General features: G+C 68.4%; 1 protein-coding gene across 2 annotated transcripts; it reads right to left on the bottom strand.

Annotated features, from left to right (window-relative positions):
* Positions 1–224: 224 nt before the first annotated feature.
* INTS1 (integrator complex subunit 1) lies at positions 225–27,866 on the bottom strand. 2 transcript variants are annotated; one of them, XM_057747833.1, is made up of 47 exons: positions 27,505–27,866; positions 26,653–26,943; positions 24,193–24,389; positions 23,968–24,105; positions 23,573–23,732; positions 23,325–23,429; positions 23,041–23,234; positions 22,820–22,965; positions 22,510–22,651; positions 22,196–22,372; positions 21,521–21,629; positions 20,901–21,021; positions 20,445–20,522; positions 19,701–19,858; positions 19,106–19,202; positions 16,922–17,013; positions 16,685–16,745; positions 15,411–15,608; positions 15,123–15,252; positions 14,655–14,834; positions 14,429–14,578; positions 13,897–14,076; positions 13,719–13,823; positions 12,681–12,848; positions 12,493–12,604; positions 12,064–12,225; positions 11,304–11,450; positions 11,029–11,127; positions 10,626–10,750; positions 9,932–10,186; positions 9,303–9,462; positions 8,926–9,066; positions 8,583–8,760; positions 8,377–8,500; positions 7,551–7,681; positions 7,037–7,124; positions 6,712–6,938; positions 6,359–6,482; positions 5,220–5,353; positions 4,669–4,861; positions 4,067–4,194; positions 3,692–3,804; positions 2,874–2,987; positions 2,035–2,105; positions 1,539–1,630; positions 1,268–1,377; positions 225–1,090 (listed from the first exon to the last, which is right to left on the bottom strand). In XM_057747833.1, the coding sequence occupies exons 1-47, from the start codon at positions 27,560–27,562 to the stop codon at positions 975–977; spliced, it is 6,579 nt and encodes a 2,192-aa protein (XP_057603816.1). In that variant the 5' UTR covers positions 27,563–27,866; the 3' UTR covers positions 225–974. The 2 variants fall into 2 exon arrangements, with proteins under 2 accessions (XP_057603816.1, XP_057603817.1); XM_057747834.1 differs by having other exon boundaries at positions 226–1,090; positions 23,041–23,227; positions 23,324–23,429.

The raw sequence follows: 27,866 nt of genomic DNA, 5'->3' as shown, positions 1-27,866 counted from the left end.
GACCCTGCCTGGGGGCTCGGGAGCCCGGCCCGGCGGGGAGACCAGGCGGCGACCGGAGGGGAGGCCCCGGCTTCCGGGAGCCTGGACGCGGTGGGGGCGGCGTCACCCGCAAAACTGAGGACACGGGCCTGGAGAAACCAGTGCTGCCGGGGGGGGGGACCCCAGGGCCCCCACTAGAGAGGGCACTGCGCCCTACCCGCAGAGCCCCCGGGCCAAGTCCTCGGGTGGAGCCCCCACCAAGCAGCGCAGCTCGGCGGGGGACACGCGCCGCCGCTCAGTGGCCGTACCGCACCAGCCCTCACCCGCGGCCGGCACAGGGAGGCTTCCTGGAGCGATGCCCGCAGCCGAGGGTCTCAGGGCCCTGTGATCCCTTCAGGGGTGAGAGAGGAGACGGCTCTGCCGACCCCCAGAGACCCCCGCTCCCTCCGGGAGCTGACGAGGCCAAGCCCGCGGGCAGAGCTGAGGGCGGGGGCGCCGGGGCACTGTCGGCGCTCCCCAGACGCCCCCTGAAAGGGGGAGCTGGGTGGAGGGCAGGGAGGAGGAACCAAGACTGTGCCCAGGCAGGCAGAGGCCCTCCTGTCTCCACATGGACATCCCCACGTGCCCACCGGGGAGCAGGTGGGCTGGCCGGGCCCGGAGAGCAGGGTTCTGAGCTCCCAGGCCCCACTCACTCCCGGGGTCTCCAGAGATGCAAACCACACAGGCAACCGCATCAGGAAGTTCAGAATGTTTCATTTGAGCCCAGCCCCTCCCCACGACTCACTAGGACGTCAGTGTCCCCACCCAGCTGAGCTGGACCTGTCATCCTGCAGGCGGGACAGCCTCCAGGGCAGACACCCCTCCCCCTGCCGGCCAGGGGCCCGCCGGGCACGGGCCCTGAGTGCTGGCCCTGCCCCCTTGCTGGTCCCAGGGGAGACCACCAGGGGACCAGCTGGCACGCGGAGGGCAGCGTGCAGGTGGGCTGCAGCCTGGGCTCACATCACGGCCTCCATGTGCAGGATCCTCAGGGCCTCGGAGATGTGGGCGCTGGTGTCTATCTGGCCATACATGCCCACCAGGAAGGCCCGGTGCAGCAGCACGGCTGCGTGCTCTGGGGACGCACAGGCACCCCGTCAGGCTGTGCTGTCCTGATATCCCGGCCACAGCAGCCAGGTCATCAGGCAGCTCTCTGAAGCGGGGCCTCTGGCCTTTCCCCAAGAGCCCGGTCCGGGGGGCTGAGGCCTCCAGGGGCACCAGGGCCTGGGAGGGCGGGGTCAGGACAGCTCACCCTGGCAGAGAAGCGTGTACTCCGGCAGGTTCCTGAGGGCCGTCTGCACCACCTCAAAGTCCCGGCTGCCCAGGCAGTACATGAACGTGGGCAAGAAGTCAGCTGCAATGCTGAAAGAGCCAAGCGCTCAGGTGGGCACCTCGTCCTATGCCAAGACAGCCACGGCCCCGACACCGCCCCAGAGCCCTGTGCCGGGCCCCGCTGGACAGGGGAGCCGGAGGCCTGGCCCCGGGTGCGGGCAGCCGCGTGGCGGCAGGGGACGCCGGCTCACCTGGGGTTGTGCTGGATGGAGCGCAGGGCCAGGCTGAAGGCCAGGCTGCGGCAGGACTCCTCGGCGGAGCTCATCAGCCGCTGCAGGCTGGTCTGGAGCGGGGAGCAGGCGTCAGCAGGGCCACCCTCCTGTCCAGGGCTCACACCCGCAGCCTCAGGCTCAGCAGGACGGGGCGGCCCGGGGACCCCACTTCCTAAGCCCCACCCCCAGTCACTGGGTGCAGTGATCTCAGGACCCGTGAAGCGCGCAGGAGCCCCAGCACAGAGCAGGGGAGCGGGCCAGCTCATACCTGGGCAGGACTGTGAGCACCTGGGGCGGGGCCAGATTCAGACACGGTGCCCCACCCCCGAAGCCCAGGCACTGAGGCTGAGTGGGGCGCAGCACAGGAAGGGGGGTGGAGGGTCACGTCCCACCCAGGGCCCTGCAGGGCTTCACCCTCCCACCCCAGCCTCTGACACGTGTCCCGGTTCTTCCAGGCACGTGGCAGCTCCCGCACCGAGAAGAAGCCCAGGATCTCGGGTCTCCGCCGGGACATCTCGTCCACGTCGCTCAGAACCTCCAACACATCTAAGATGGGCAGAGGGTGTGTCGTGAGGGCCGGACCGCAGCTGCTGGGTTCGGGGGCGCACCTGTCCCCCGCGCAGCCCAGAGGCAGGAGGGGTGGAGTGCCGGGGCCGGAGCCTGCGGCCCCGCGCCACCTCTGCCGGCAAGGGACCCTGGCCCAGCGTCAGCATGGGCTCTGGCAGAGGGGCCCCGTTCTCGGGTGCAGCACGGCTGCTCAGCACGTCGGCGCCAGGGACCCCCGCAACCTTCCACAGCCTCCTCAGGGCTTGCTCAGACCAGGGAACCCCCAGCGCCTGGGGACAGAAAGCACCAGGGGACCTGCTGCCTTCCCAGCTACCGGGCCAGTGACCCAGACCAGAGGCGCCGGTTGACCAGGCTTTCAGAGGTTTGCGCTCCCCTCGGACCCTCCTCTGGGAGACCTGAGGGCCCAAGGATCTGCACCTGCACCATCTCTTGGGTGTCTGTCCCTGGCCGCCCCGAAGCCGTGCTGCAGAAACATGGCCCTGCCCTCCCCCAAGGCGGCACCCAGGCCCTCGGCTCCTCCACGGGGGACCAGGCGGTTCCCCGACAACGCTGGCCAGCAGAGGAGCTTCCCCCATCTCCAGCCCCTGCTTCTTCCTCCAGCCCCCTCTCCACCCCCGCCAACCCCACTCTGATGAAAGAGGCTCGCCCCTCCCAGGGCCTGGCCGGGGCCCTGCTGGCTTCTGGATGCCCCCCCAGGAGAAGCCTGGACAGCCAGGGCCTCTGTGGGAGCCACACCTCCAAACTCACCCTCGACCGTCTGACCCCGGGAAAGCCTCTTCATGTAGGGAGCCATTTCAGCTGCGGTCAAAGGGGTGAAGAGAGAGACACTGACCAGAGGCAAGGAGCCAGCTGAGCTCTCGTCTGCAAGAGAAGAAGCCAGAGCTCTTGGATGGAGAGGAGGGCGGCCCGCCCCTGCTGCGTTCACAGAGACGTCCGGAACCTGTGTGCGTGGGTGAGGGGCGGCCTTGCTGGGCAGCACTCGGAATCACACTAGACCCTCAAAGATGCGACCCCTGTCCTGGGCCGAGCACGGGGCCTGGGTGCTCAATAAACGCGGTGAAACGAAGAGCCTGCTGGGAGCCGCCTGCGAGCCGCGGCATTCTCTCCGGAGCCCCTCGGCCGCCGCCCCACGCGGGCGGCCCTCCCCGCTGCCCCCGGCACACGGCAGCTGTTTGTGAAAGGCGCCTGTGTGCAGGGCACGGTGCTAGGCAAGTCCGTGGATGGCCAAGGGGCAAACTCAACACCAATGACTCAGCAAAACCAGGGCAGGATGGCCGCGAAAGGCCAGCATCGCACCCGGGCCCCCGCGGCCTCGCTGGACACGCTGCTGTGGGCGCCGGCTAAGCACTGGGGCCCTAGGGGCCGCAGGACGGGGACAGGGGACGAGGACGGAGAACAGAGACACCTGGCTGGCCCCACAGAGGGCAGGGATTGTAGGTCACATTGACCACAGCCCCACTCGGTGCTTTGTGCGTGTCACGGATCCGGGGCCGATGACGCCGCAGGGACGCCCAGGACGGTCCGGCCCACAGCCCCTGCCCTGCAGAAGCCCCGGCCCCACTCACCCTCACCCTCCTCGTCCAGGCCTCGGTCGGCCCTACCGTCCCTGCTGGGGAGGCTCAGCCCCGCCAGGAGCGACTTGAGCATCACCAGATCGCTGCTGTCGAAGGACAGGTCGCTGGGGGAGCAAGGTTCTCCGTGAGGACCACACCACAGGTGGGAGGCAAGCGGGGCCCCGTGGGCAGGGGCTCAGGAGGCACCCCGGTGGCCAGGGGAGGAGGGAGCCAGCTCAGAACGGCCCCGGTGCAGACCCAGCACCTACCGCCCTGCCGCCCCAGGCCCTGGCGCTGCAGCCCACGTCCATGCCCCGCGGGAGCTCCCAGCCCCGAGCACCACCGCCAGGCCGGCCAGAGGGGAGCCTGCACCAGCCGCACACTCACTGGAGCGCGTCGGAGTGCTTCTGCAGGAAGGCGACGGCAGCTGGGGCGTTGCAGGTGATGTACTTGTGCGTGAACTGCACGAACTTGCTGATGAAGGGGGCCAGGTGGCGGGAGGACTTCCTGTAGTTCTTCAAAGGGAAGCCAAGCGAGGGGAGTGCTCAGGGCCCGGCGTGCCTGACGCAGACTGCGCGGCCTGTCAGGAGCGGCCTCCTCCCTCACAAACCCTGAGGCGCGTGGGGGCTCCCTGGGCACGTGAGCAGCAGGGGGGCCTTCCCAGGATGAAGCCACCAGACAGGCAGGCGGCCTGGCCCTGCCCCTGATGTGGCCAAGGGGCTCTGCCCTCACCCAGCGGCCTCGAGGAGATGGGACAGACCCCCAGTCCTGGTCAGAGACTGGGGCCGCCAGCCGTGGGAGCAGAAGGGGGACGAGCTGAACGGGGACAGAATCCGGCGTGGCGGGAGCAGGTGGGGCGCGGCGGGTGCTGGCTGAGAAGGGCGCCGGGAGAGGGACCAGGACCGCAGGCTTACGGTTAGGAGCGCGGTGGGCGGGGCTGGAGGCGGGGCTAGGGGCTGGGGCGGGGCTAGGGTGGGGCGGGCACCCACCAGCAGCAGGCGCAGGAAGGACAGCAGGCAGTCCCACAGCGCCCCCTGGTGCTCGCCCTGGAACACCTGCGGCTGCAGCAGCTCCAGGACGCCCAGCACGTGCAGGAAGAAAGTCAGGTGATTCTGCTGCCGGAACTCCTGGAAGTTGAGGTGGGTGCGGCCGTGCAGGAGGGCAGCAATCATGGGCAGGTGCCTGGGGGCGGTGCCAGCGCTCGGTGTCCTTGGCCGTGTCCGCCCGCCCCTCCCCCAGAGAGCCGACACCCCGGTCCCACGAGCGTCTCATCGTCCCGGACTTGGAGACCACCTGGAGCCCGCACACCCCCACCACTCACCCGACCCACCCTCTCCTGGGTCTCCCCGGCCCCTCCCTCCCTGAGGCTCAGCCTGGTCAGGAAGGGCCACCACCACGGGGTCCACCCACCGGCTCGTAGCCGCAGAACCTGTTTTAAAGGAACGCCTGGCACGGGGGCCACTCCGTGTGGGGGCGGGGAGGGCACCCTGCCAGCGAGCTCTGTGCACCTGGGCTGCAGGCGGGCCCGGCCGGGACGTACCTGAGCAGCAGGATGGGGTGGGCCACAGCCAGCTTCCGACAGGCCACGTTGGCGTCAGCCACTCGGCTCTCAGACGCCCGGGAGTCGCTGGTGTCCGCGAGGAGGGTGATGAGGCGGTGAATGAGGCCGTCCAGCTGAGAGGGACGGGGTGGTCAAGGCCGGGGTGGTGCAGCCCTCGCACCCCGGCTGTCCGGCCCCCAGTGCGGCCGAGGCCACGCCGGGGCGCAGCGGCCAGTGTGCGCACCCCTGCCCCAAGGTCCCCAGGCCCTAAGCACCTATATCACGACCCAGAGAAACGTGCTCCCCCAGCGCTTTTTGGTGCTTCTGAGGGTCAAACAGGCTGTGACCGGAGCTCCCAGCCAGTCCCAGCACACGGTGTGTGAGGTCACCCTCCACACGCAGACAGGATAAAAGTCCTAACCACCTCAGACGAGAAAGACCCACCTCACAGATAAAGCATAACTTCAGGTGTATAAAACATACAACACACACAAAAGAAAACCAACTGGAAAAACATCAACTTCCCTCCCCGTCCCAAGAAGCAGGGCAGGCGGCAGACCTGACTCTGGGCTCAGACCAGGGAAGGTGGGCAGGGCCCCACCAGACCCCCTTTCCCCCATCACCCAAGGGAGGTGAAGGCAGCTGCCGCGCAGACCCGCGCACGGAGGCCCCACGCTGGGCAGAAACCCAGCGCCACGGCAGGTGACCAAGAAGGGATGCGCTGTCTCTGTGCGCCCAGCACGCGGAGCTGAGCTCACCGCACTGACAGAGCCCGCTGACGTGCAGGGACAGAGCAGAGGGGCAGCAATGCACGTGACACTGCCACACATGCACCACGTGGCCTGTTATATAGTCCACGGTCCCTTGTCAGGGAACGAGGGGGACGCGGGCGGCACGCGCTCTCCTCTGCTGCACACGCAAAGAACTTCTTGGAGGAGGAGAGATCGTGTGCACACCCTCCAAGAGGGGGAACAGGCGAGGGTGGCGGGCCAGGCTCTGCCCTCAGACACACCACCGACGCTCAGCAGCTTCCTTCTGTCTTTATATCTGAGCCAAAGCATTTCTCTACCTCGCAGTGTGCGTTTCTACCTCCAGATAAAAAACAAAGGCGGCCCCAAGGACCCCCCGCCGGGCCTCACCTTGCAGACGCTGCTGCCGGCGGCCCCTTCGCTGTGCAGCAGGACGTCAGGCACAGGCACCCGGAGGTCCGGCCGCTGCAGGTAGAGCTGCACCAGCAGGTCTCGGCAGTGCCTGCCCATCACGCTGCAAGAGCCCAGGCTCAGGGTGCCTGCCGGTCGGGGCCACGGAGCCACTGTCCCCAGCGCCGGCCGTGGGCAGCCCGGGGTGCCGGGCTTCCCGGAGCTGGTGCCCCCCGCCCCGCCGCGGATGGCCGGGGCTCACGCCCGCGGTACCCCCATCTGAGTGATGGTCTCCGGTCACATGGGCAAGGGGACAGGCAGGGACTCCGGAGCCCGGGGGTCGGCACCCTCACCTGTCGCCCCACTGCTGGACGCACCCCGCCAGATGCGCCGTCACCTTCCTGACGCCCTCGTCGTCGCCGCGGCAGCAGCTGAGCAGCAGGGGCAGCCGGGCCTGGAGGAGGCCGCAGGCGCCGGCGTCCCCGTCCTGGCTCCTGCTCTCCGCCTCCGCCAGGATCAGCTCCGCCAGGCCGAGGAGCTCCGGGGCCTGCACTCGCAGCACCAGCTCCTCCCGCCGCTTCTGCAGCCGCGCACCGCCAGTCAGCCCCGGGCAGGGCGGGTGCACACGACCCCCACCTGCCACCCTGCCTGGCGGGCCAAGGACACCCCAAAACTTGCCTGAGGAGTGCGCTGGTCCCGGCCCTGCCAGATCCGGGGCACATGGATGCAGGCCCAGAGGAAGTCCAGGGAGGCCGAGGGGTCGAACCTGGAGGGGGTGGGGGGCCTGGCTGAGCGCGGACCTCTCCAGGCAAAGAGAGTAGGGGCTGGGCGCAGCGCTCCCTGCCGGCTGAAGGCCCAGGTCACCGTCAGAGGATGGGGCCACCCCGCCTGGCCTCCCCGCACCTCACACGGGCAAAGCTAACGTCGGCCCTGCCCCCGCCAGCCTGCCGTCACGGCCGTGCACGGGGCCCCCGGCACCCCCACGGCACAGCCAGCCGGTCACGTGACTGGAGGCCAGCAGACCCGCCTGTCTGCCCTGTCATCCCCAGCAAGGATGCCGGGGGAAGGTGCTGGGTTGCTGAGCTCAGTTCCTGGAGGAGCTGTGGGCAAGGCGGCTGCCAGATGGCCCCCCAGGGCCCCGCCTGCCCGCGGCGAGGCCACAGAGCGGACATGCCGGGGGACGGGGGCTCACCTGTGCTCCCGGTTCTTCCCCAGCAGCGTGCGGATACACTGGTGCAGCGTGGACCAGCTGGACTGGTGCGTGAGCAGGGCCAGCAGGTAGGGGCGGAAGGATGGCACCTGCGGCCCAGGACGGCCCTTGCCCTGAGGAGAAGGGAAACCTGGAATGCTTCCCCCTGGGGCTTTCTGGCTCTGCTGAGTCGGGGCCGTGGGCGACGGCCCACGAGAGCCGGCACACGGCAGAGGAGAGGGTCTGTTTCCAGGCAGACCCGAGGCTCCCGCTGGGAAGCCACCCCGCCCGGCCAGTCACTGCGCAGATTAAACATGGGTTGCTCTCAGGTTAGATCCACTGCTCAGAGACGGCAAACACCCTGGGCACAGCAGCGCGTGGGCGGGCAGGGGCTCAGGGCAGCGCAACCCCCTCTCTCAGGAGTGCTCACCCACCTGCACGTGGCAGGAACGCGGGCAGAGAGCATGCAGCCCCTCCCTGGCAACCCGGCCCGTGTTTCCTTGCCTTCCCCACAGCTAGGTGAGCTGGGGCACCTCACCACCCTCGCACAGCCCCGACGTGGGCTCCGGCCCCTCAGGGGACCCCATCCCTCGTGGGGGGCACTGGGCTCCACTCCCGCCACCCCGTGCCCACAAAGGACCCCCCGCACCCCCACCCGCCCGCCTCCGCGAGCAGATCTGGACAGGTGTGGTGACGGGCGCTGAGAAGACACGCGACCTTTGTGGCCGACGAGACTCAGGCCTGGGATCTGCCGGCACCCCCGGAGAGGCAGCCCCGCCCTGGGCTGCTGCGCGGACACGGGCCGGAGCGTCGTGTCCGGGAGGCCCACCTTGCTCCGCGAGAACAGCAGCCTCTGCTGCAGATCAGGGCAGCTGCCGACCACCTCGGGGTCCAGCAGCTCCAGCCAGTCGACGAGCAACCCCGAGCAAGGTCCCAGCCACACGGCCTCCAGGCTGCAGGAAAGGTGGGGTGGGGTCGGACGTGGCCGCCAGGTGCCCCCCTCCCCCACCTCAGGCCGCCTCCCGGCCGGCTCACCCGCAGCCGTCGGCCACGTCCTGCTTCCCAGGGGCCGGGGGCTCCTCCTCCTCCTGCAGCAGCAGCGCGCTCACCACCGCCACGGGCCCCGAGGCCGGGCAGGCGGAGGCGGCCGGGAACAGCGCGGCCAACAGCTCCTCCAGGTGAGGCGACCTCACCTCGACCAGGCCCCGGAGGACTGCAGAAGGCAGAGGAGGCGCCCGTCTCACGCCGGCTCAGGGGGGCACCTGACCCCAGGACAGACGGCCCCCGCGCCCAGGCCTTGTCCTGGGGGCAGCCAGGAGAGGGACCCACGTGCAGGGCAGTGAGGTGGGGGTCTTCAGGGCACCGGGGGCCCAACTACCTTTGCTGACAAGCTCAGGCTCCACGTCACACCCCTCCCCAGACTTGAGGGTGGCCACGACAGCACGGACGGTGGAGCTGACCACCTCTGGGTCCCTGCCGAACGTCAGCACCTCCGCCAGGTGCACGAACCCGCTCCGCGCTGCGGGGAGGCGTCCTGTGACCCACTGCGCTGCTGCCGGAGGTTCCAGGCAGGCGAGCCGCCTCGGTTCCCACATGTACTCTCCTCCCCGCGGGGCCTCCCCAGAGCCCCAACCCCAAACCGCTGCACCACACCCACCCCAACACCACTGGGGACCCCTCTGGGAACAAGGCTGGTCCCCCTGACGCGACACCAGAGAGCCCGGGACCCTGGCCGGCACTGGCGGGCCCCCTCACCGTCGCTGATCCGGCGTCGCGCTGAGTACTGGGCGGCGAACAGCTTGAGCTGGGCCTGCAGGGGCCCGGGCTCCACGCTGGGGCTGTCCAGCCACTGCAGGGTCTGCACCAGCACTTTGAGGAAGAGCGACGAGAAGCCGGTGTCCTGGGGCACGCAGCGCTGGGGGACGCGGCACGGCTCAGACACGGCCGGGCGGGCCGCCTGCCCACCGCCGCCCCACCCCTGGCACCCACACCCACAGCCGGCGAGGGGCTGCGGCGACCCATCCTCCCGGGATCAGAGAAAAGATGGAAAAGACGCACACACACGGGGTCAGCGAGGTGAACGCCACGGAGCTACGGGACCCAGGCGACGGACACAGTGAGCGCCCAACACCCTGTTCTCCGCAGGTTGCCGTCACCCAGGCGGGGCCCTGACTCCAGATCTGCCGCAAGAGCTGCCCCCCCTTCGTTTAGGAGCAAAAGCTGAGACCCGCGGGACAGCATTGGGACACTCCATCGGCCGGGGCCCGAGCCAGCCCGGCCACAGAGGCCTCGGGGGGACGGGACGGGGGACGGAGACCTTGGCCACTCAAAGCAGAGCTCGTGTGCGGGGGCGGGGCGAGGCACATGCTACGCCGTGGGCCCACCTGGTACTGGCAGAGCTGGCGCATCAGAGGGCAGGCGAGGAAGTGGTTCCGGTGCATGGCCACCACCAGGGCCCCGCCATGCGGGGAGTTCAGCAGGGTGGCGAGGGCCTGCAGCAGGCGCACCGCCACGCCCGGCACCTCGGGGCTCCCCTGGCGGACGCGCGCCAGCTCCCGGCCCAGGGCCTGCTGCAGCGCCAGGGCTACGGGGCGCGCGCTGGAGCTCTGCCACCGCGGGCCCGGGCTCAGCGGGAAGACCTGCAGCAGAGAAAGCGCCGCCGTCAGCGCCGCAGCAGGTGGGAACCTCGGCCTTCCCGCGGAGCCTCCTCTCACCCGGCCGGGGCTGCCGGCAGCTGGCCCTGGCGTGTCCGGCCCCCACCAGAGAGAGGGACACGGGGTGGGGGCCAAGGACTGGGGACAGAGGCCCGAGGGGGACCTAACTCGGGGGTGAGATGGCCCCAAACCCTACAAACCACGGCCTCTCTGCTCACGACCCAGGGCAGCGGCGCCAGACCCGGGAGAGACGTGTGGACCTGCACACACACGTGCGTGTGTAAACGTGATGGCGAGGGTTCAGGGCACAAGTGCTCCGCAGTGCCTGTCACTATGAGGAGGGAGCAAGAACACGTGTGCCTGGGGGCCCCAGGCCGTGGATTCCGGGCGGGAGCAGAGACGGGGGTGGGAGAGCATCCCCTACCTGCAGGAGCATGGCGGCCAGGTCGTCCTCAGGGCCCAGCACTCGCACCTGCGTCACAGCCCGGCTCCTGCCCTGGCTTGACGGCTGCTCTGGGCTGCTTTTGGGTTTCGGCGCCTCTGCGCTGTCTGCAGGGAAGGAGACGCGAGGTCGGCTGAGGAGCCTTCCCAGTCAGCTTCAGCGCGCACCACGCCGACCACAGCCAAGCTCACCCAGGGGACCCGCCACCCCGAGAGGAGCCGGCTCACAGGCCCTGCCCAGGGCACACACCCCGGGACCCCCAGCCTCGCGGGGCCTGCTGAGGCTGATGAGGGACGAGACCCACGCACAGAAGCCCAGACGTCGGCCGGCAACAAACATTTCCCAAGTGGTCGCACGTGCGTCAAGCGCTGGGGCAGGCAGGTACCTCGCCGGGCAGGCAGGGAGGCCGTGAGCAGGGAGTGGAACGTCTGGCCTCCGGACGCCCCTCGCTCGTGCTGGACCTCGACCAGGTGAGCCATGTAATCTGCGGTGTGGGGCAGCTGTGGGTAAACACAGGCCCCGGGGGGCGGGCCTCCCGCCCCGTGGGTACCCACAGAGCTCCGAGCCTCCCCAGGACCCGGGAAGCTGCACAGGGGCCCCGCCCTCCGGCAGGTTGGCTCCCCGACGGCAGCCCCACGGCAGCCGGGCCCCGGCGCTCACTCTTGTCCATGATGTTCTGCTCCAGCGTCTGGGGGTCGTGGGCCACCGCCTGGTCCAGGTGCTGGAGGAGCTTGCTCATGCTGGACACGGGGATGCCGAACGACTGAACGAACAGCAGCAGCTGCTGCGGCTCCAGGTCCTGCAGGGCTGAGGCCGGCGTGCGCTCAGCCACCGCCACCGGGCTAGCGCCACCCCGGCCCCAGGGCCTGGCAGAGCACAGCGCCTGGAGGGCAGCCCCAGGTGTGGCCAGTGGGTCCTGAGGCCCCTGACCTGCCTCCCGAGGCTGCGGGTCAGCCCTGCGCCCCCTCCAGCTCTCAGAGTCCACGCTCCCCTGGGTGTGTCCTCCCTGCGCTCCCTCAGCCAACCCACTCCCCGACCAAGCCGCCTCGGCAAATGCCCGGCCTGCCGCCCTGGCCAGCTACGGTGCCGTCCAGTGCGGATGTCCTTCCTCCTCGCTGCAGCCGCCTGAGGCCACTCCACGCCCCAGAACCAGCGCCCAGCCCCTCCCCGCCCCGGATCCCTGGCCCACTTGGTCTTCGCCCCTCCCCCGCAGTGCCGCTTCCCTCCGGGGGCCCTCGGCCTCCCCGCCCGACCACAAGGGCTCGTGGGCAGGATCCGCGCACTGCCAGCTCCACGAACCTCGGCGGGATAACGGACACCCCGGAACCCATCAGAGGCCCCCAAGCGGTCCTCCCTCCCCGGCAAGGGCCGGAACCCACGCCCGGCCGGCAGCAGGTGGCGAGCCCCGCCCCGCCCGCACCGGCGTCCACCAGGCGCGGGACCTCAGAGCGGATCATGCGCAGCTTCAGCCAGTCGGGCAGCAGTAGCGCCTCCTCCGACGTGTCCACCAGGAAGGCTGTGGGCAGCGGCTTCTTCTCCGGGAACCAGATGTCCAGCAGCGCCTGGAACTCCCCGTCGCCAGCTTCGGGAGAGACCACAGGGCACGTGCCTGATTCAGCGGGCCTCCCCGGACCAGACCGCGCCCCCCCCCCCCCACGAGGAGCTCCGGCCGCACCGACGGCTGAAGGCCGAGCCCAGCGTGTCCTCGGTCTGCGGCCGGGACCCGGGCTTCCGAGGGCGCGGAAGGCTCCACCAGCGGCCCGCGCACGCGTGTGCTCCCCCAGGGTGGCAGGGAAGGGGATCTGCCCCCACGGGAGATGCGGCCCCCCGCTGCCCGCCAGCTGCTCACCACGGGGGGGACCCAGCGTCAGGAGGATGACCATGGCGTGGACGACCAGGATGTGCATGGTGGCCGTCTCCCCGCTGGCCCAGCGCAGGAACACCTGGTCCTGCGACTGCGACTGGGGGGACAAGAAGGGGTGAGCGGTGGGGCGGGGCCCGGGCCGGGGGGCGGGGCCGGGGCGCCGCCCGCCTTACCCAGCTGTAGACCTCGTCGCCCTCCTTGCTCTTGCGCATGCGCTGCACATAACGGGAGAAGATGGACAGCAGGGCCGCCAGCACCGCGTCCGACTCGGCACGGCAGGGGCGCTTGGAGAAGAGGTGGGACATGATGGTGGAGCGCTCCACGATGAGCCGGGCCACGTCCTGGGGAGACGGCGGCAGAGGCTCAGGCTCTCCTCCCACCACGCCCGCCACGGCTGCGACCCCGTCGGAGGCCACCCGACTCCGCGTCCCCCAGAGCCGCACCGACGACCGAGGGCCCCGCCGCGGGGCCCCTCAGCCACGCGGGGCTGCGACCCGCCAGGTGGGCGGGAGGAGCAACGAGAAGAGACAGGCTCCCCGGGGAGCGCTGGCCCCACACGGAGGAGCGAGCGAGCCCCGGGCACGACAGCTCCAGCCCTCGGGTGACAGGAACACACACGTCTCAAGACGCCAGACGTCTGCAAGCAGCCAGATGCCATGCTGACTTGACACCTGCAGCAGCAACGCGGGGCAGGCTGGCCCCGGGCCAGACCCAGAGGGACGAGGCCTGCAGCCCTGGGCTTTGATCACTGTCCCGCCCTCGACGAGGAACCCAGACGTGGACACCGACCTCTGTCCTCAGCCCGTTCCCTCGTTCCGTCCACGCGCTCACTCTACAGAGACGCGGAGCCTATAGAACCCCCGTCACTGTCTGCCAAGTTAGCAGGAAAACTGGGTCGGAACAGAGACAGCCAGAAAGGAGCAGGACAAAGTAGAAAATGGACACGTGCTTGGCTCCCCAGCAGGGAGGACGGGGCCCCAGCCACAGACTCCTGGGCCGCCCGGGCTGGCCACACCACACCTGCCCCAGCCCACAGCCACAGAGGCCACCAGGGCTGGGTGACCAGAGGCACCGGGGCTCCTGCCCTCGACCCTGCTCTGGACAGAAGGTCACCGGCAAGGCAGCTGAGCGCTCAGAGCCCACAGGTAAGGTGGGGCCCTGCGGGCCCTGCGTCCCGACCAGGCCAGGTCACTGTTGCCCCGCTCCCTCACCAGGGCCAGGTCGCTGTGCTGGCTCTGCTCCGCCACGGGTGTGTGCTGGGACAGGTAGACCAGGTAGGCGCTGATGGTCTGTGGGTCAGTCTCCATGTGGATGGCCTGGGGAGGGGGCCGTGTGAGCGCTCACCCCGGCAGCGCCGCCCGCCCGCCCGCCCCCCCGGCCGCCCCGCACCTGCTGCAGTGCCAGGGCCGTGGTGGCCCTGACGCTGTCGAACAGGGGCAGCCTGGGCAGGTCCCGCAGCAGCCACTGGTAGCCCTGCAACATGTCCGCGTCGCCCGAGTCCTCCTCCATGGGGGGCTCCTTCTCCTCCCCGTCCCTCAGGCTGCCTTCCGAGAGCACCAGAGACAAGCCCTGCAAGCAGACGCACCCAGTCTTGGGGCCACCCACTCCCTCACAGCCCCGTGCAAGGGGGCCGCCGCCCAGCAAAGACGCGCTGCGCGCTGGCTGCCCTGGAAGGTGTGGCGGGATGGCTACAGAGTCGCTCTCGGGACGTTTCCCATCACCACCCGGGGCAGGGGCCCGGACAGGAGGAAAAGGGCTCTGATCCCTGTATATTTTACTCCCCGTCCTTGCCGCACCTGAAGGCCAGCAAAAATAAACGTCTGGGCAAGTCAACGTGTTCATTTCAGCAAAAAGAAAGAGAGACGCGTGCCAAGGAGAGCAGGGGTGCAGAGGGCACAGCGGGCAGGCGCGGCCACCTCACCTTCATGGCCAGGACCCTGGAGGCCACCTGTGCGGAGCCGAGGCGCCGCAGGAAGTAGTCCAGCACCTCGCAGGCGGTCTGCTCGTCAGCCTGGGGGCCCAGCAGCAGGTCCTGCAGGCGGCCCAGCAGCTGCCGCTGCTTCTGCTGCCTCTGCGAGGACAGGGGCACCTCAGGGTGGGCCCCAGGGCCGGGGGCGGGGTGCGGCGGGGCGGGGCACGGCGCCCACCTGCCGCTTCTTGGCCTTCTGCTCTTTGCTCTCGCCCTCCTCCTCCTCCTCCCCGGAAGCGGGCTCGTCGGCGGTGTCGTGCAGCAGGAACTCGCACAAGCACTGCACGGGCAGCACGTCCAGGGAGCCTTCGCTGGACTGCACCAGGTCGGCCAGCCAGGGCATGGACTGCGAGGAGGCCTGGGGGGGGGGGCGGCGGCCACACGGCTCTCTCCGGTGAATCCCGCCGCGGCCCCTCCCGCCGCCCCGCCCGCCCTTCCGCAGGGACCCCGGGGCGGCCCCGCGTGTGCCCCCCCGGGAACACGTGCCGGCCGCCACCTGCAGGCCGAGGCGCCGTCACCTCGCGGCCCGCGCTCCGGGCGCGGTCTCTTCTGGCCGCACGGCCGTGCAGCGCCAGAGCCCGCGACGCCTCTGGGGGCGCCCCCCGCAGCCCCCCCGCAGCCCCCCCCCGCAGCCCCGCGGACGTGCCTGCCTCTGGATGATGTTGAGGAGGAAGTCGGGGTTGCGGCTGCGGCACAGCAGGTGCCCGAGGCGCAGGGACTGGTTGAGGCCCTTCACCTGCTCCAGGATGTGAGGGGGCGGCCTCCGGGGCGGCCCTCTGCAAGCCCCGCAGAGCACAAGGCTTGCGTCGAGGCCACAGGCGCGGTGCCCCCCGGGGGAGGGTGGCGGGGGGGTGCCGCCTGCCTCCCGCCTGCGCTGCCTGTCCCCCCCGAGGCCCGCCGCGCCCCCCACCCCACACGGCCCCACAGCGCGTACTGGGGGTCGAGGCTGGTGAGCTGGGACAGCAGCAGGCTGCTGCTCTCGGTGATGGTCTGCTTGGTGGAGGCGGCGGCCAGGTGCCCCTCAAAGGCCAGGATCTCCTGCTTCTCCCGCTGCGAGACCTGCAGCTCCCGGCTGATCATCTCGCTCCGCGTCTCCTCGTCCGTCAGGGTGCACGGCGGGTACGAGTAATTGCTGCGGACCGAGCAGGAGGCACCTGTCCCCCAGCCGCCAGAGGCCGGCTGCCGCCCGGCGGCGCTCAGGGTCGGGGGTCAGAACTCACGACGGAGCCCCCGGCCCAGGCCCAGCTGGAGCCGTCAGGCTGCAGAAGGGACCCAGAGGGGCGTCACAGTCAGACCTCCTGAGGGAGCTGGGCGGCCCTCAGGGCCCACGGCCGGCCACCCTCTCCTCCACACAGCCACACGCGGGCGCCTCCAAAAATCGGGCAACGCGTGTCAGGATCCGGGACCCGGAGCGGCGTCGCTCCAGGATGGCCACGCAGGACCCCTTCCAACAGGCCAGGTGGTCCAGGGCGCACAGCACGCCCCAGGCCGACGGGCGGCTGCACAGACACGCAGCTTTCTGGGGCACGCGTGGCTGGACTCCCGTCACGTGTTCTGAACCTAACCTAGCCTGTGGGACGGCCACGGGACGGCCCTGCCGCATCCAGTCTCTGGCCACACGCACCCAGGCCCCACACGCTGAAGCCCCTCACACGCGTGCACACCGCATGCCCAGTTCCCGCAGCACCGTGGCCTCAGGCTCCGCCCCGCCCTGGCCCGTGCCCCGCAGGACCCTCGCGTCCTCCAGCACTGGCTGACCGCACCTGTCCCCGTCGCAGGAGCGCGGCACACAGCCACCCACCCGGGCGCCACACCGCTTCCTCGGCGCACGACGTGCGGCAAGCACAGTCACAGCGGCCCTGGCACCCGGCGCCCGCCACGTCCAGAGGCAGGTCCCCTGCTGCGCACCCCGGCAGTGCTCACACCCCACCCGGCCCCGTCTCGTCCCACCACACCCTCTGGTCCTGGGCCCCTCGGCTCTGTGCCTCCTGCATCACAGCATCGTCGCCGGACCGTCCCCACGCCCGCGGTGACAGGAGCATGGTCCAGGACGGTCCATGGCCCCGCAGCCCCACTGCGCCGCCTGATCCCACCCCCCACCCCAGCGAGGGGGCAGCGCCGCAGAGCAGGGAGACCTCAGAGCAGCGGGAGCCCCAGCGCGCTCCCAGCGGGCCCCGCCCTCCCGGCACCAGCAGCCGCGCGCCTTACTTGGTCATCACCATCTCCATGAGCATCTTCAGCGTGGGGTACTCCTCCCAGGCGGCCAGGCCTAGGGAGCAAGGGGACGGCAGGTGTCAGCCGGGACCCCCGCCCAAGACCCACCCCTTCCCCAGCCCGTCGTCCAGTCCCCAGCCAGGCTCTGCTCCAGGCCCTGACAGGCAGGAGGCCCAGAAAGGAGGAAGGTTGACACCGGCCCCGGGGACCGTGCTGGCCAGAGGGGCTCACCGATGTTCTCCGGGTTGAAGGCGGCAACGACCAGCAGGAGGGGCCACGCCTTCCAGTAGAGGGTGGAGATGGCGAGGTTCGGAGGCTGGTACCTGGAGCATGAGGCGCCAACGGCTCAGCCTTGGTACGCGAGGTCCGAGACGGGAGTGGGTCCAGACCAGGGCGGCAGCCGCTTCCCGGACCCGAATGTCAGTACTGGAGACTCAGTACTTCCCCTACAGGACGTGCGGCCCCGGAAGCGCACAACTGTGTCTAGCACATGGCGAGGCCCACGCCCCAGCGCCGAGCTCCGGGACACGCGCCCCACCTCCCTAAGCCTCGGCCTCCCACCGACAACACGGGAACAGGGGAAAGCTAGTAAATGCTTGATAAGGTTAACTGTGGCTGTTATTCTTTACATCAGCAAACCAGGACACACCCCAGTACCCATCGACGTGTAACCGTAGTGACATTTAAAGCTCACACGTCGTGCAACCACGACTACCATCCCTTCAGGTGACGGAACAGAAAGCAACTCAGAAGCTGTGGGAAACGGTGGGATACACCTGAGATGCTGGAGAGGCAGCGCTCCCCAGGCCGACCTGCAGGCGCGACACTGCCCTGCCACAGTCCCAGGTGGCTTTTTTGTGGAAACGGACCAGATGACCCTAAAATTCACATGGAAATGTGAGGACCCAGAAAGGCCAAAACAGTCTTGAGAAAGAACAAAGTTGGAGGACTCACTTCCCAATTTCAAAACCCAGCACAAAGTTACAGTAATGAAGACCAAGGTGTGGGGGTGAGAACAGTCACAGATCAGCAGAACAGAACTGAGGGTCCGGAAATAAACCTGTGTGTTTAAGGTCAGCTGATGACCCTAAGGGACAAAGACGCATCCTCACGAAACAGAAGGAAGTCAGATCCACATCTCACACACAGACAACAATAAATTCAAAATGGGTACCAGACTTGAACATAAAGGCTGAAACCATAGAAGTCTTAGGAGAAAACACAGGAACAGATCTTTAAGACCTTAGATAAGGCAATGGTTTCTTAGACGCGACACAAAAACCCAACAAACCAAAAAACCCAAACTGGACCTTATCAAGATTAAAAGCTTTGTGTCTTAAAGAGCAGCAAAAAGGGACACGTCTGCAAATCACAAGTGAGGGTCTCGCTCCAGAACATGTAAAAAGCCCTCATAATCCAACAACAAACATTCAAACGACCCAATTTAAAACCCGCGAAGGACTCAGGTAGACGTTTCTCCACAGGAGGCATACAAACGGCCCGCAAGCACACGCCAAGCGGCTCAGCATCGCCAGCGATGAGAGAAACGGAAATCAAAGCCAAAACGAGACACCCCTTCACACCCACTAAGACAGCTAAACTAAAAAGACAGACCATCCGTGCTGGCGCACACGTGGAGGAACTGGAACCCTCCGGCCCTCGGCTGGGAACGTGAAACGGCACAGCCACTGCGGGAAGCCTGGCAGTTCCACAGATGGCGAAACACGTGACCCAACCTTTCTATCCCTGGGTATCCTCGCGAGAACTGAAAACACGTCTGCACAAAAACGTATCCACGGAGTTCCCAGCAGCACGACTGACAACAGAGAGTGAAGCTACCTAAGTGTGCGAGAACCAGCGAACAGGGCGACAAAACGCAGAGCCTGCACTCGGCCGCAGGCAGGGACGGGGTCCAGACGCAGACTGCGCCACCGAGGACCCTGAACACGTGCGCTCAGTGCGGGGCCAGCCCCGTGGGACCACGTGCTTTACGACCCCGTTTACGTAAAATGTCCAAAAACATCCAACCCACAGGGAGAGAGTCCATTCACGTGTCTAACGGGGAGGGGGAGGGTCGGGGAGCGATAGCTCCGGGGACAGGCCTCTGAGGAGGACGGAGCTCAAGAGCGAGGCTGGCGATGGCTGCACGACCCCGTGAACGGAGGAAAAGCACCAAGTCGCAGACGCTAAATGAGTGAAGCACTTGAGACGCGAGAACTGCCTCTCCCGCAGGCGGCTCCGGGCACAGTGCACCCGCACCCTGCTGTCTGGAAGACACCGTGAGCTCCTGCACACGGAAACAAGTGCCTACGTGCAAGACACCGGAAAGGAGGACAAGCGGCGGGTCGCGGCGGAGACCCAGGCGATGGCGGGAACTGGGTCCCGGGTCGCCTGTGGACGGGCGCGGCGCCTCACCCGGGTGGAAGCTGGATGTTCTCGGGGTGGTGGTAGGTGCACAGGTTCAGGACAGCGTCGATCAGCTGGACCCTCTCCACCTTCAGCACGTCCAAGTCTGAAACCCAGGAGCCACACACACTGCACTCAGGCCGCGGCCGTCAGAGAGCGGGGAGATGGGCCAGGGACACGCAGCCGGCGTGAGCCGGCCAGGGGAAGGCAGGGCACGTCTCCACCGCGGGGCCCGGGGCAGCCGGGCTCGGGGGAGGGCAGACACGCGACGACACCCGTGTCCGGAGCAGAAACGCCAGGGCAGCGCGGGGAGACGGAGAGCCCCGCCACGCGGAGGGCTTGGCTCAGGACCGCCGGCCACGGGACACATGTTCGCTCCAGAAGGGGGACCGCGCCGTCAGGCCACCGCAGCGGCCCTTTAAAGAAGCGAGAGACAGACCCTCCTGCCAAAGTTCAACCCCGCGGAGAACAGGCACACGTCCAGACGGGCTTCAGAACCCGCCTGAGGACTAGGTCGCTGCCTGAGAGGCACACGCAGCCCGACGCACGCGAGGTGGGGGTGGCGGGCATCGCCGGCAGGCGGCAGTGCGCGGCCCGCCCCTACCGTCCGCCTGCACGGCCGCAGCCCGCTTCACCAGGTGGTCAGCCAGCTCCATGGCGTCGGCCGGGCCCAGCGGGAGCTCCCGCGACAGCCCGACGACCAGGACGCGCATCAGCGTGTCCTCCAGGATGGGCACCTCCGAGCACAGGCGCAGGAAGAAGCTGCGGGCAGAGTGGAAGGGGCTGGGCTGGCGGGAGCCCACCTGAACCCGCAGGGGCCGCCCACCCTGCCCGCGGCCACTGGTGCCCCATGCCGCGTGGACCAGGCCCCACTGGCCCAAGGAGGCGTGTGCGCAGAGCCCAGCCTAAACCCCAAGCTGGGACACAGGACGAGGGCGGAACCCGGGCGGGTGTGAGACGCGGGGCCCAAAGCAGGGACAGACGGGAGTGACCTGTGAGAAGCACAGGGCAGGCTGAGCCTAGGCTCAGGGGACAGAGCGCGACACTGGCTGCAGGAGGAAAGATGCGTGCGGCTGCCTGGAAGCAAGGAGGGGGCAGGGAGCTAGAAACGTCCCCGGGGGTGTCAAGCTGGGGAGTCCCGGGGCACGGATGCTGGCAGAGTCCCCGGGAGCGTGCAGGTAACTTTGCAGAGACACCGCACCCTTGGGAAAAGCGGCACAGGGTGTGCGGGGTGGGACAGGGACGGTGATCTTGCCAAGCCCAGGCGGAGTCGCTGGGCTGGCTTCAGCGCGCCTGGCCTGGGTGGCCCATCCCCACCCCCCACCCCCGGGCTGGTGGGTGTGCTCACTTGCGGTCACTCTCGGGCGGCCAGTTGTCCCATTTGTAGTAGGTCTCAGGCTGCTCCGTGAAGAGCACCTTGTGGAGGCTGTGGGGCGGGGCGGGCCATCAGGGTGGGGGTGCCCGGGGCCCCTCCCCGCCCCGGCAGCACCCGCTGGCCGGGAAGCTGCACGTGCAGAGGGACCTGAGCTCCACAACCCCACGGCATCTCTGCACCTCTACCCCCCACCCGCCCCGATAAGCTCTGGGGGCTGGCAGGCGACAGGACGCCCCTCCCTGGCAGGAAGAGGCTCTGCCCGGGGCTCTGAGGCCACACACGAGTCAGCTGCTGCCGCCACCGGCCCCTCTGGCTCCTGAGAGGCTGGCGCCGGCCGGCGACCCGTCACCTGTGTGGTGAGCCCTGTCACTCGTCACCAGCCAGGAGTGGGAGGGCTGCTCGTCCCGAGCAGGAGGGCACCGGCCGTACCAGTGCACGTAGTCCTTGGGGGCGAGCTTGCTGATGGAGGGGACGACGGTGTGCAGCCACCAGACGGCGTCCCGCTGGATCGCGGCGATCTGGTTCTGGAAGGAGCGCAGCACCTCGAGGTCTGGGGGGATGAGAGAGTTATCGTGCCCGCACGGCAGCTGGAGGGTGTCGTTCAAGGCCAGGTGCGGGGAGGAGACCTGGGCGTCGGCAGGTTAGAACGGCGGACCCGAGACGGAGCAGGGGACCCGGCTGGAATAACACTCAGCAAGAACCTGACTGTCCTCGCGGGTCAAGGACAACTCAGGGAACTGAGACCCTCAGACCCCAAGGGTCCTTCCAGCCAATCGCTTCAAGGGCCTGAGCAGCCAGGCCTCCCCAGGACCAGCAATGAACCCAAACAGGCCCGATTCCCCGCCTCCCCTTGGCCCCAAACGCCGTCCCAACGGCACCAGGATGCGCGTGAGCAAACCACCCGAGCAAAGGGTGGGCCTGGGCCAGGAGCGGGTGTCCTCAGCCCAGACAGACGGAGCAGGAACCGGCAGCTTCCGGAAGCCCCCTCGGGCTCCCCCGTGCTGGCCCAGGCCTCGGGGACCTCCCGCACCGACAGGCCCGGGCCTTACTCTTCTTCTCTCCCTTGTCCCAGGCGACGCCGGCCTCCTTCACCTGGGCCGTGATGCCCAGCATCATGGACACGGCCAGCACGTCTGTGATGTGCACCACAAAGCGCTCCTGCAAGCACAGCCCGGCTCAGCACGGCCGCACCCTCAGCCAGGCCCCTGGCACGCACGCGGCCGCAACGGGCGGACACGGGACGGGAAGGAATCTTGGGACTCAGGACCGGCCGGCGGCAAGGCCAGGTCAAGCCACAGGGAGGAGGCTTTCAGGGCTGGACTAAGCCCGCCCTCCCGAGAAGAGGACCCCCTGGGCTGTCTGCTGACCCGGCCGCATCACCCACCAGATCCTGCACCCTCGGCCCCAAGTCCCGCCCCCCCAACAGCGCCCCCCACCACCCCCAAACTCCCTAAAATCTATCCGAGCCGGCTCCCGGCCCTCTGGGCGCCGTGTGTGTTGCCCTGTCCCTTCACGGTGTCCCCTGGAGCCCCAGCCCCACCGGCTACAGAGATCCCCGCCTCCACACCCAGCCCGGAGGTCGCCGCGTCCCCTGGGGACACCTGGCCAGCCCCTCCTCAGACCTCACGGGATAGGCCGCTGGGCACGCGGGGCGCCCTCTGAACGGCACAGGGGAGCCTGCCGAGCGTGACCCGTGCGAAGGCAGCCGGCAGGGCCGCAGGCACCTTGAACTCCATGTCCAGGTATTGGGGCTCCTTGCGCTCCTGCATGAGCCCGAGGCAGAAAGCCTGGAAGTTGATCTCGTGCTTGGTCTGCTTGATGATCTCGCGCAGCAGGGCCCGCGAGGCCCGCAGGTAGTCGTCCTTGCTGGTGAGCAGGTCCTGGAACACCATGGCCAGGAACTGGGGAGACAGCGCGGAGGGCGTTCGGCCGCCAGCGTCCCTCCTCCGGGGCGGCCCCGCCAGCCCCCGCGGCCCCGCCAGCCCCGGCCCCCGCCCCTCCCGGGCCGCCCGCCCCCACCCCCGCCCCCGGGGCCCACCTTGGGTGCCAGCTCGGGGCTGTGCTGCAGCGCCGTGTGCAGTGTGTGCATGTTGCTGGGGTTCCGCGCGCTCGACAGCTCGTTGAAGACCACGACCTTGATGGTGGTGCCCAGGTTGTCCTTGTGCGCGCTCAGCAGCTCCCTGCACGGCCGAGGGGCGGCGCTGCAGTCGCGGCCCCTCTCCCCCAGGCCCCCACGCCGCCCCCCCCCCCCCCCCCCAGTCTCCCACCCTGGCCCGGCCCCGGCCCCTCCCCCATGCCCCGGCCCCGCCCCTTGTCGCCCCGCGCCCCCCCCCCCCCGCTGCGCGCACCTGACGCAGAGCATGTAGTGGTTGAGCAGGACCTTGGGCTTGAGGCGGATCTTGACCAGGTGGGAGATGACGTCCGTGTCCTCGGCGCCGTGCGTGCTGCAGTTCAGGCACACGGACATGAGCAGGTCCTGGGCCGGCCGCGTCAGCTGTGGGGGCGGGGGGACACCGTCAGCCCCGCCGGCCTCGGGCCGCCACAGGGGGCCCCGCGCGCCGCCCCTCACCTTGGGGTTCTGCAGCCACATCTCCAGCTTCTGCACCGTCATCAGCCGCACCTCCTTGTAGCCGCAGGTGGAGGTGAGCAGCCGCAGCAGGTTCCGAGAGACGTTGTCGATGGGCTGGCGCCGGTTGAGCTGGTCGCGCAGCATGTCCAGGACGTACTCCTCCACGCTCTCCGCCAGCTCCTCGTACCTAGGCCAGAGGGGGGAAGGCGGGCGGGCAGGAAGGCCGGCGGGCGGGCGGGCTCTCCCGGGGGCCGCGCCCGTGGGGCCCGCGCAGCGCACCTACCTGGGCATGAGCTGGCCCTCCTGCTCGGGGCTGAGCTTCTCCTCCGCGATGAGCAGCTCCGTCTGGCTGTCCTCCTCCTCGGTGAGGGACGGGTGAGGACTATTCCCTGCACATCGAGCGCCTCGTGGACACACGCGCCTGGCCGGCCCGCGAGCACCCGCTCCCCCGGCACCACGCTCCGGGGAGGGAGACGGCCCGCCCCAGCCCCTCCCGCGGGGAACCCCAGCCCGGCCACCCGGTGTCTCTCACCAGCACTGAGGTCCCCTCCGCCACGCCCCGCCTCCCCCTGCAGGAGCACGCTTTTGGGGGGCATCTTGGTGTTAAAGGCTGTCTGGATGTTGTCCACGAAGGTCTTGCAGTGCGGGCTGTCCACCCAGATCCGCTCCCCCAGGGAGTCTTCGATGTACACCTGTAAGGACGAGGCCTGTACCTCCCGCCTGCCCTCTGCCGCGTCCCAGCCGCGCCGCAGGAAGGAGCGAGCCGGATGCTTCCCCGGGGCCCCAGCAGCCCCAAAGGGGGATGCCAGACACAGCCCTCTAGAAAGAACGTGCTCGGATGCCTTTCTCCCCTGGGGGTCCAGGGTGTGCTCCACCCCCTCTGTCCCTTTCACCAGAACAGGGACCTCCTGGAAGAGGCCCACTCACCTTGACAAAGATCTCGGGCCAGTTCTCGTCCTCCTCGTACGCAGCCATGAGGAGGTTGCAGGCCAGCACGGACACCAGGCTGTTCCCCTTGGCCTTGAAGTTGATGGAGGCGTCCCGCCGCAGGAGGCTGCACAGAGCCTGCGAGAGACGGTGCGGTGGCTGCGGACGCCCGTCTCGCGCCGCCTGCCCCTTCCCACAACAGAGGAGGGGATGCCCGGCCCTCACCTCGATGACCCCCTCCGTGGCGAAGATGTTGGGCTTGATCTTGGCCAGGTACATGAGGCTCAGGTACAGGGTGCTGTCCGGCTTGGCCCGCGTGACCTTCAGCTGCTTCACGGCCCCGCACAGCACGCCCTCCAGCCTGTCGTCGTTGCCCTCCAGCTCGGCCGCCTCGATCTCGTCCAGCAGCGCTGCGGGTGGGACTGGCCGGAGAGACGGGGCCCCATCAGGTGTGCAGCCCCGAGCAGAGGCTGCCTCCCGGGGCCCCCAGGCCACGGGCCAACCGGGCCAACCACCAGAGACCAGCCGGCAAGGGGCTCAGGGCTGAGCCGCAGCCGACCAGGCTCCAAGGAGGACAACGGGAACAGCCTAGGTGGCACCAGGCAGGTGCTGCCCCGACCGGCGGAAACGACCAAGACCACGAAGGGCCGCACGGGGGCCAAGTCGGGCGCGGCCAGATCCCTCTCACCACAGCCACTCGGCTACCCCAGGGTGACCTGGTCTTGAAACACCTGTTCTTCTTCAAACGGGTCGTTTCTCCTACGCTTTCGCGTCAGCCGGCACGATGCCCGCAGCCTCCCTTCCCGTCCATCGCAGCCGCTGCTTTGCCGTCTCCCCAGGTCCGCCCCGCAGAGGCTTTTCTGTTCCAGTCTTTGCAGAGAACCCACTGGGAGCGTCGACCCTCCTCCCGTGCGGCTGCCCTCGGCTCTGCCCCCCACGCTTCCCCCCCACGCTTCCTCTGTCCCCCACCTTCCTTCTCTGACGGGGCCGTGGCTCCCAGCCCGCCCCCACCCCCTCGTCCCCGCTCCTCTGAGGGTCCCTCTCGGCCAGCCTTCTTCACTGCATCCCACGTTGTTTGTGCCGCACCTGTTCTACCTACTCTCTCAACTCTATTACACCATCTTCTCTGACCCAAGGGTTTTTTTAGGATTGTGTTTTTAGATACCCAAACAACAGAGGGAGGCGCCATTCCTGATTTCTAACTTAACTGCACTGAGGACAAGGGATTTAACAACATTCCCTGAGTGCTTTCTCTGTGCCGGGGAAGAAGACAAATGGGTGGAAAGCTGGACCAGAGCTGTGGAAGGCCCTGGCGTGGAGACAGTGCAAGCAGCAGACACTCCGGTCAGCCTTCTCTGTGTTTGGCTAAAGGTGTGTGTAAAGTACTTTGTCACTCGAAATGTTTTTCATGACCGTATTCCACTTAACCTTCTAAGCCAGCGATCCTGGGAGTCACGTGATGGTAAACCAACACTGAAGCACAGCCAGTCGTGGAGAGAACCGTGGCCTGAGTCGAGACTCGGCCCCGCAAGCACGGCCAGTCTTGGCCGCCACAGGCCGCCAGGGGAGGACCCTGAACTGAGGGTCCAAGGCAGCTGCCACCTGACTCAGCTCCCAAAGCACAGCTCCAGCCCCGCCCTCCGCCTCGGCTCTCGCCACGGTGCGGCCCAGCCCTGGCCTGTTCTCCGAGCACAGGTCCCCCTCCAGGGCGCAGGCGTCCACTCAATGAGATCTCCTCCAACAGCCTGCACTGCCTGTCAAGACCCACGCAGCCTCTCAGGCTCCATGCCGCGCTGTGGTTCCCTGGCGGGCCTTCTCTTGCCCAAGGCTGTCCCGTGAGCACCTGTGTGGTCAACACAGGGGCTGCTGTGAGGCTCAGCAGACCTGACGCACGGGCCTCGTGGGGTCGCTAGAAATGATCAACAGGAAGACAGTACAGAAAAGCAAGGGAACGTCAGGTGCACGTGGAATTAAAAGCTCTTGTGTAAACAGCGGGCTTATGGACCAGCTTTACGTGCGTCTTCAGTGCTGCTGTTACCTTTCCAGCTACGAGAAGCAGGTAGGGAAGCCCTTTGTCATTAGGAACTGGGAGAAAAGATGAGGCAGCGCAAACCTCCCATCCCAGGTGGAGAGGGGTCCCCAGGAGACGCACAGCGCACGAGAACGGCACTGTCTGTGTCGCTGCCCTCTATCCCCCGTGCCCAGAGCAGAGCCTGTCACAGAGGAGTGAGCCCACTCCCGGAGGACAGGCGCGGGCAGCCCCTCAGGGGCGTATCAGCCTCACGCCAGCTCCTCCCCTGCAGCGGGGACAACGGAAACCCGGACAAGGCTTTCCAATCCAGGAGGCCCTGGCATGCGCTCTGTCTGCCTCACAGAGAAGGCCACTGAGGCGCCCGCTGTCAACCCTGCTCCTGCTACACAGGCCCCAGACCTCCCCGGGCGGTCTTGCCCTGGGCAACATAAGCACTTCCCATCGCAGTCACAGAACCTGAAACACAAGTGGGGTGAAGGCACCCCTAGGAAAGGTGCTTTTAAAAACAAATTCACAGATGACACCTCTCCTCCTTTCTCCAAAGAACCTAAGCTACACCTAACGGTGCTAAGCCTGGAAGTGGCCTCCCCGAACCCCTGGTGCGTGGACGAGGTGTGGGCTGCGTCTCTGGGGGCGCCAGGGGTCCACTTTACCTTCAATGGGGACCACAGACGGTTCTTTAATCGAGGGAGAGATAGCGCGTTTCTCTGCCACCGCAGCCTCAGCCAGGCGTCCCAGGGCACTCAGAGGGGGTGTGGAGGAGAGTTTGGGGCGCTTGGTGAGCCCGGTGAGGGCTGAGGCACCCGCCAAAGCAGCCGCGGCATCCCGCTTGCGCTCCGAGGGCAGGCCGGAAGGGGCAGGCTTCAGCAGGGTGGAGGCCGTTTTCGATTCAGCGGCCTGACTCTTCGAGCCCAGAGCGATGAAGTCTCCCGGAGGAGGGTGCCCTACAGAGAAGTGATGGAGAAACGGGCACCTTCACACAGCGGCCAAGGTGAAAAGGGTGTCCGAGACCGACTCCAACCTCCCGCTCTTTCCGAGGGGATTAAACAAGGGTTGCGGGAGGAAAGAAACGAGTCATCCAGCAAGTCCACGGCAGAGCTGGGACTGCATGTCGGGAGCAACAACGGAGCTTACTACAGACCAGGCCGTCGCTAGCTGATGGGTGTCAGTCCCCTTAGTCCTCACCGAGCTTCTAAAACAGGCATCATTACTCTCTCTTTACAGGCGAGGACAGGCAGGCACAGAGACGTTAAGTCACGTGCCCAAGGCCACACAGCCAGGAGTGCCAAGGCGCGGATCGGAGGCCGGTCTGGCTCCAGCCCGCGTTTGCGCCGCCCCCTCCTCCCGGCCCGGAGCTCCCAGAGCCGCCGGGACCAAGCGCTGCTCTCCGAGGCTCCACTCCTAGAAACCGCGCTCGGCTCGGACTCACGACGCCGCGACCCGACCCAGGAGCCGGGCCCGAGGCCCCGGAACCGCGCCGCGCGCCGCCGGGGGAGGCCGCGCACCCGAAGGCTTGGCCGCGGCGCTGGGCCTGCGCACGGTGGCGGGCTTGGCCCGGTTCATCCCGTCTCCGGCCCTTCGCCGCTCTGCGCCGCGACGCCTCACTGCGGAGAAGGCCGGCGCAAGTCAGCCGTCCGCCGCTCGCCCATTCATTCGTGTCCGCCGTCCGGGGTTGGGGTCCGGGGCGAACGGCTCGCCCCGCCGCGCGCAGCGACTCCGGAAGCGGCCGCGCGCCCCCGCCTCCCCGCCTCGGCCCCCGGGAGGCTCTGTCTCGCCGGCAGCCGCGGCCGGAGCACGTCTAACGAGATCACGTCCGGCGTCTCACACCGGCGCCCCGCCACCGCCGCGGCCGCCCCGGAACTGGAAG

The sequence above is a fragment of the Hippopotamus amphibius genome, chromosome 9, assembly GCF_030028045.1.
Source record: "Hippopotamus amphibius kiboko isolate mHipAmp2 chromosome 9, mHipAmp2.hap2, whole genome shotgun sequence".
Lineage (NCBI taxonomy): Eukaryota > Metazoa > Chordata > Mammalia > Artiodactyla > Hippopotamidae > Hippopotamus > Hippopotamus amphibius.
Note: the sequence above shows the minus strand (reverse complement) of the source record. Positions and strands in the feature narration are given on the sequence as shown.

Bases quoted from the DNA above. Each gene is read 5' to 3' on its own strand.
- INTS1 (XM_057747833.1), bottom strand. From the start codon at position 27,562: ATGAACCGGGCCAAGCCCGCCACCGTGCGCAGGCCCAGCGCCGCGGCC. The intron at 21,630-22,195 runs GTGCCTGCGGCC...CTGTGCTTGCAG, and splicing joins ACCTGGACATGGAGTTCAAG to GAGCGCTTTGTGGTGCACAT. The intron at 12,226-12,492 runs GTGAGCAGCTGG...TCTCTCCCGAAG, and splicing joins GACGCTGGGTCCCCCCCGTG to CTGGCGACGGGGAGTTCCAG.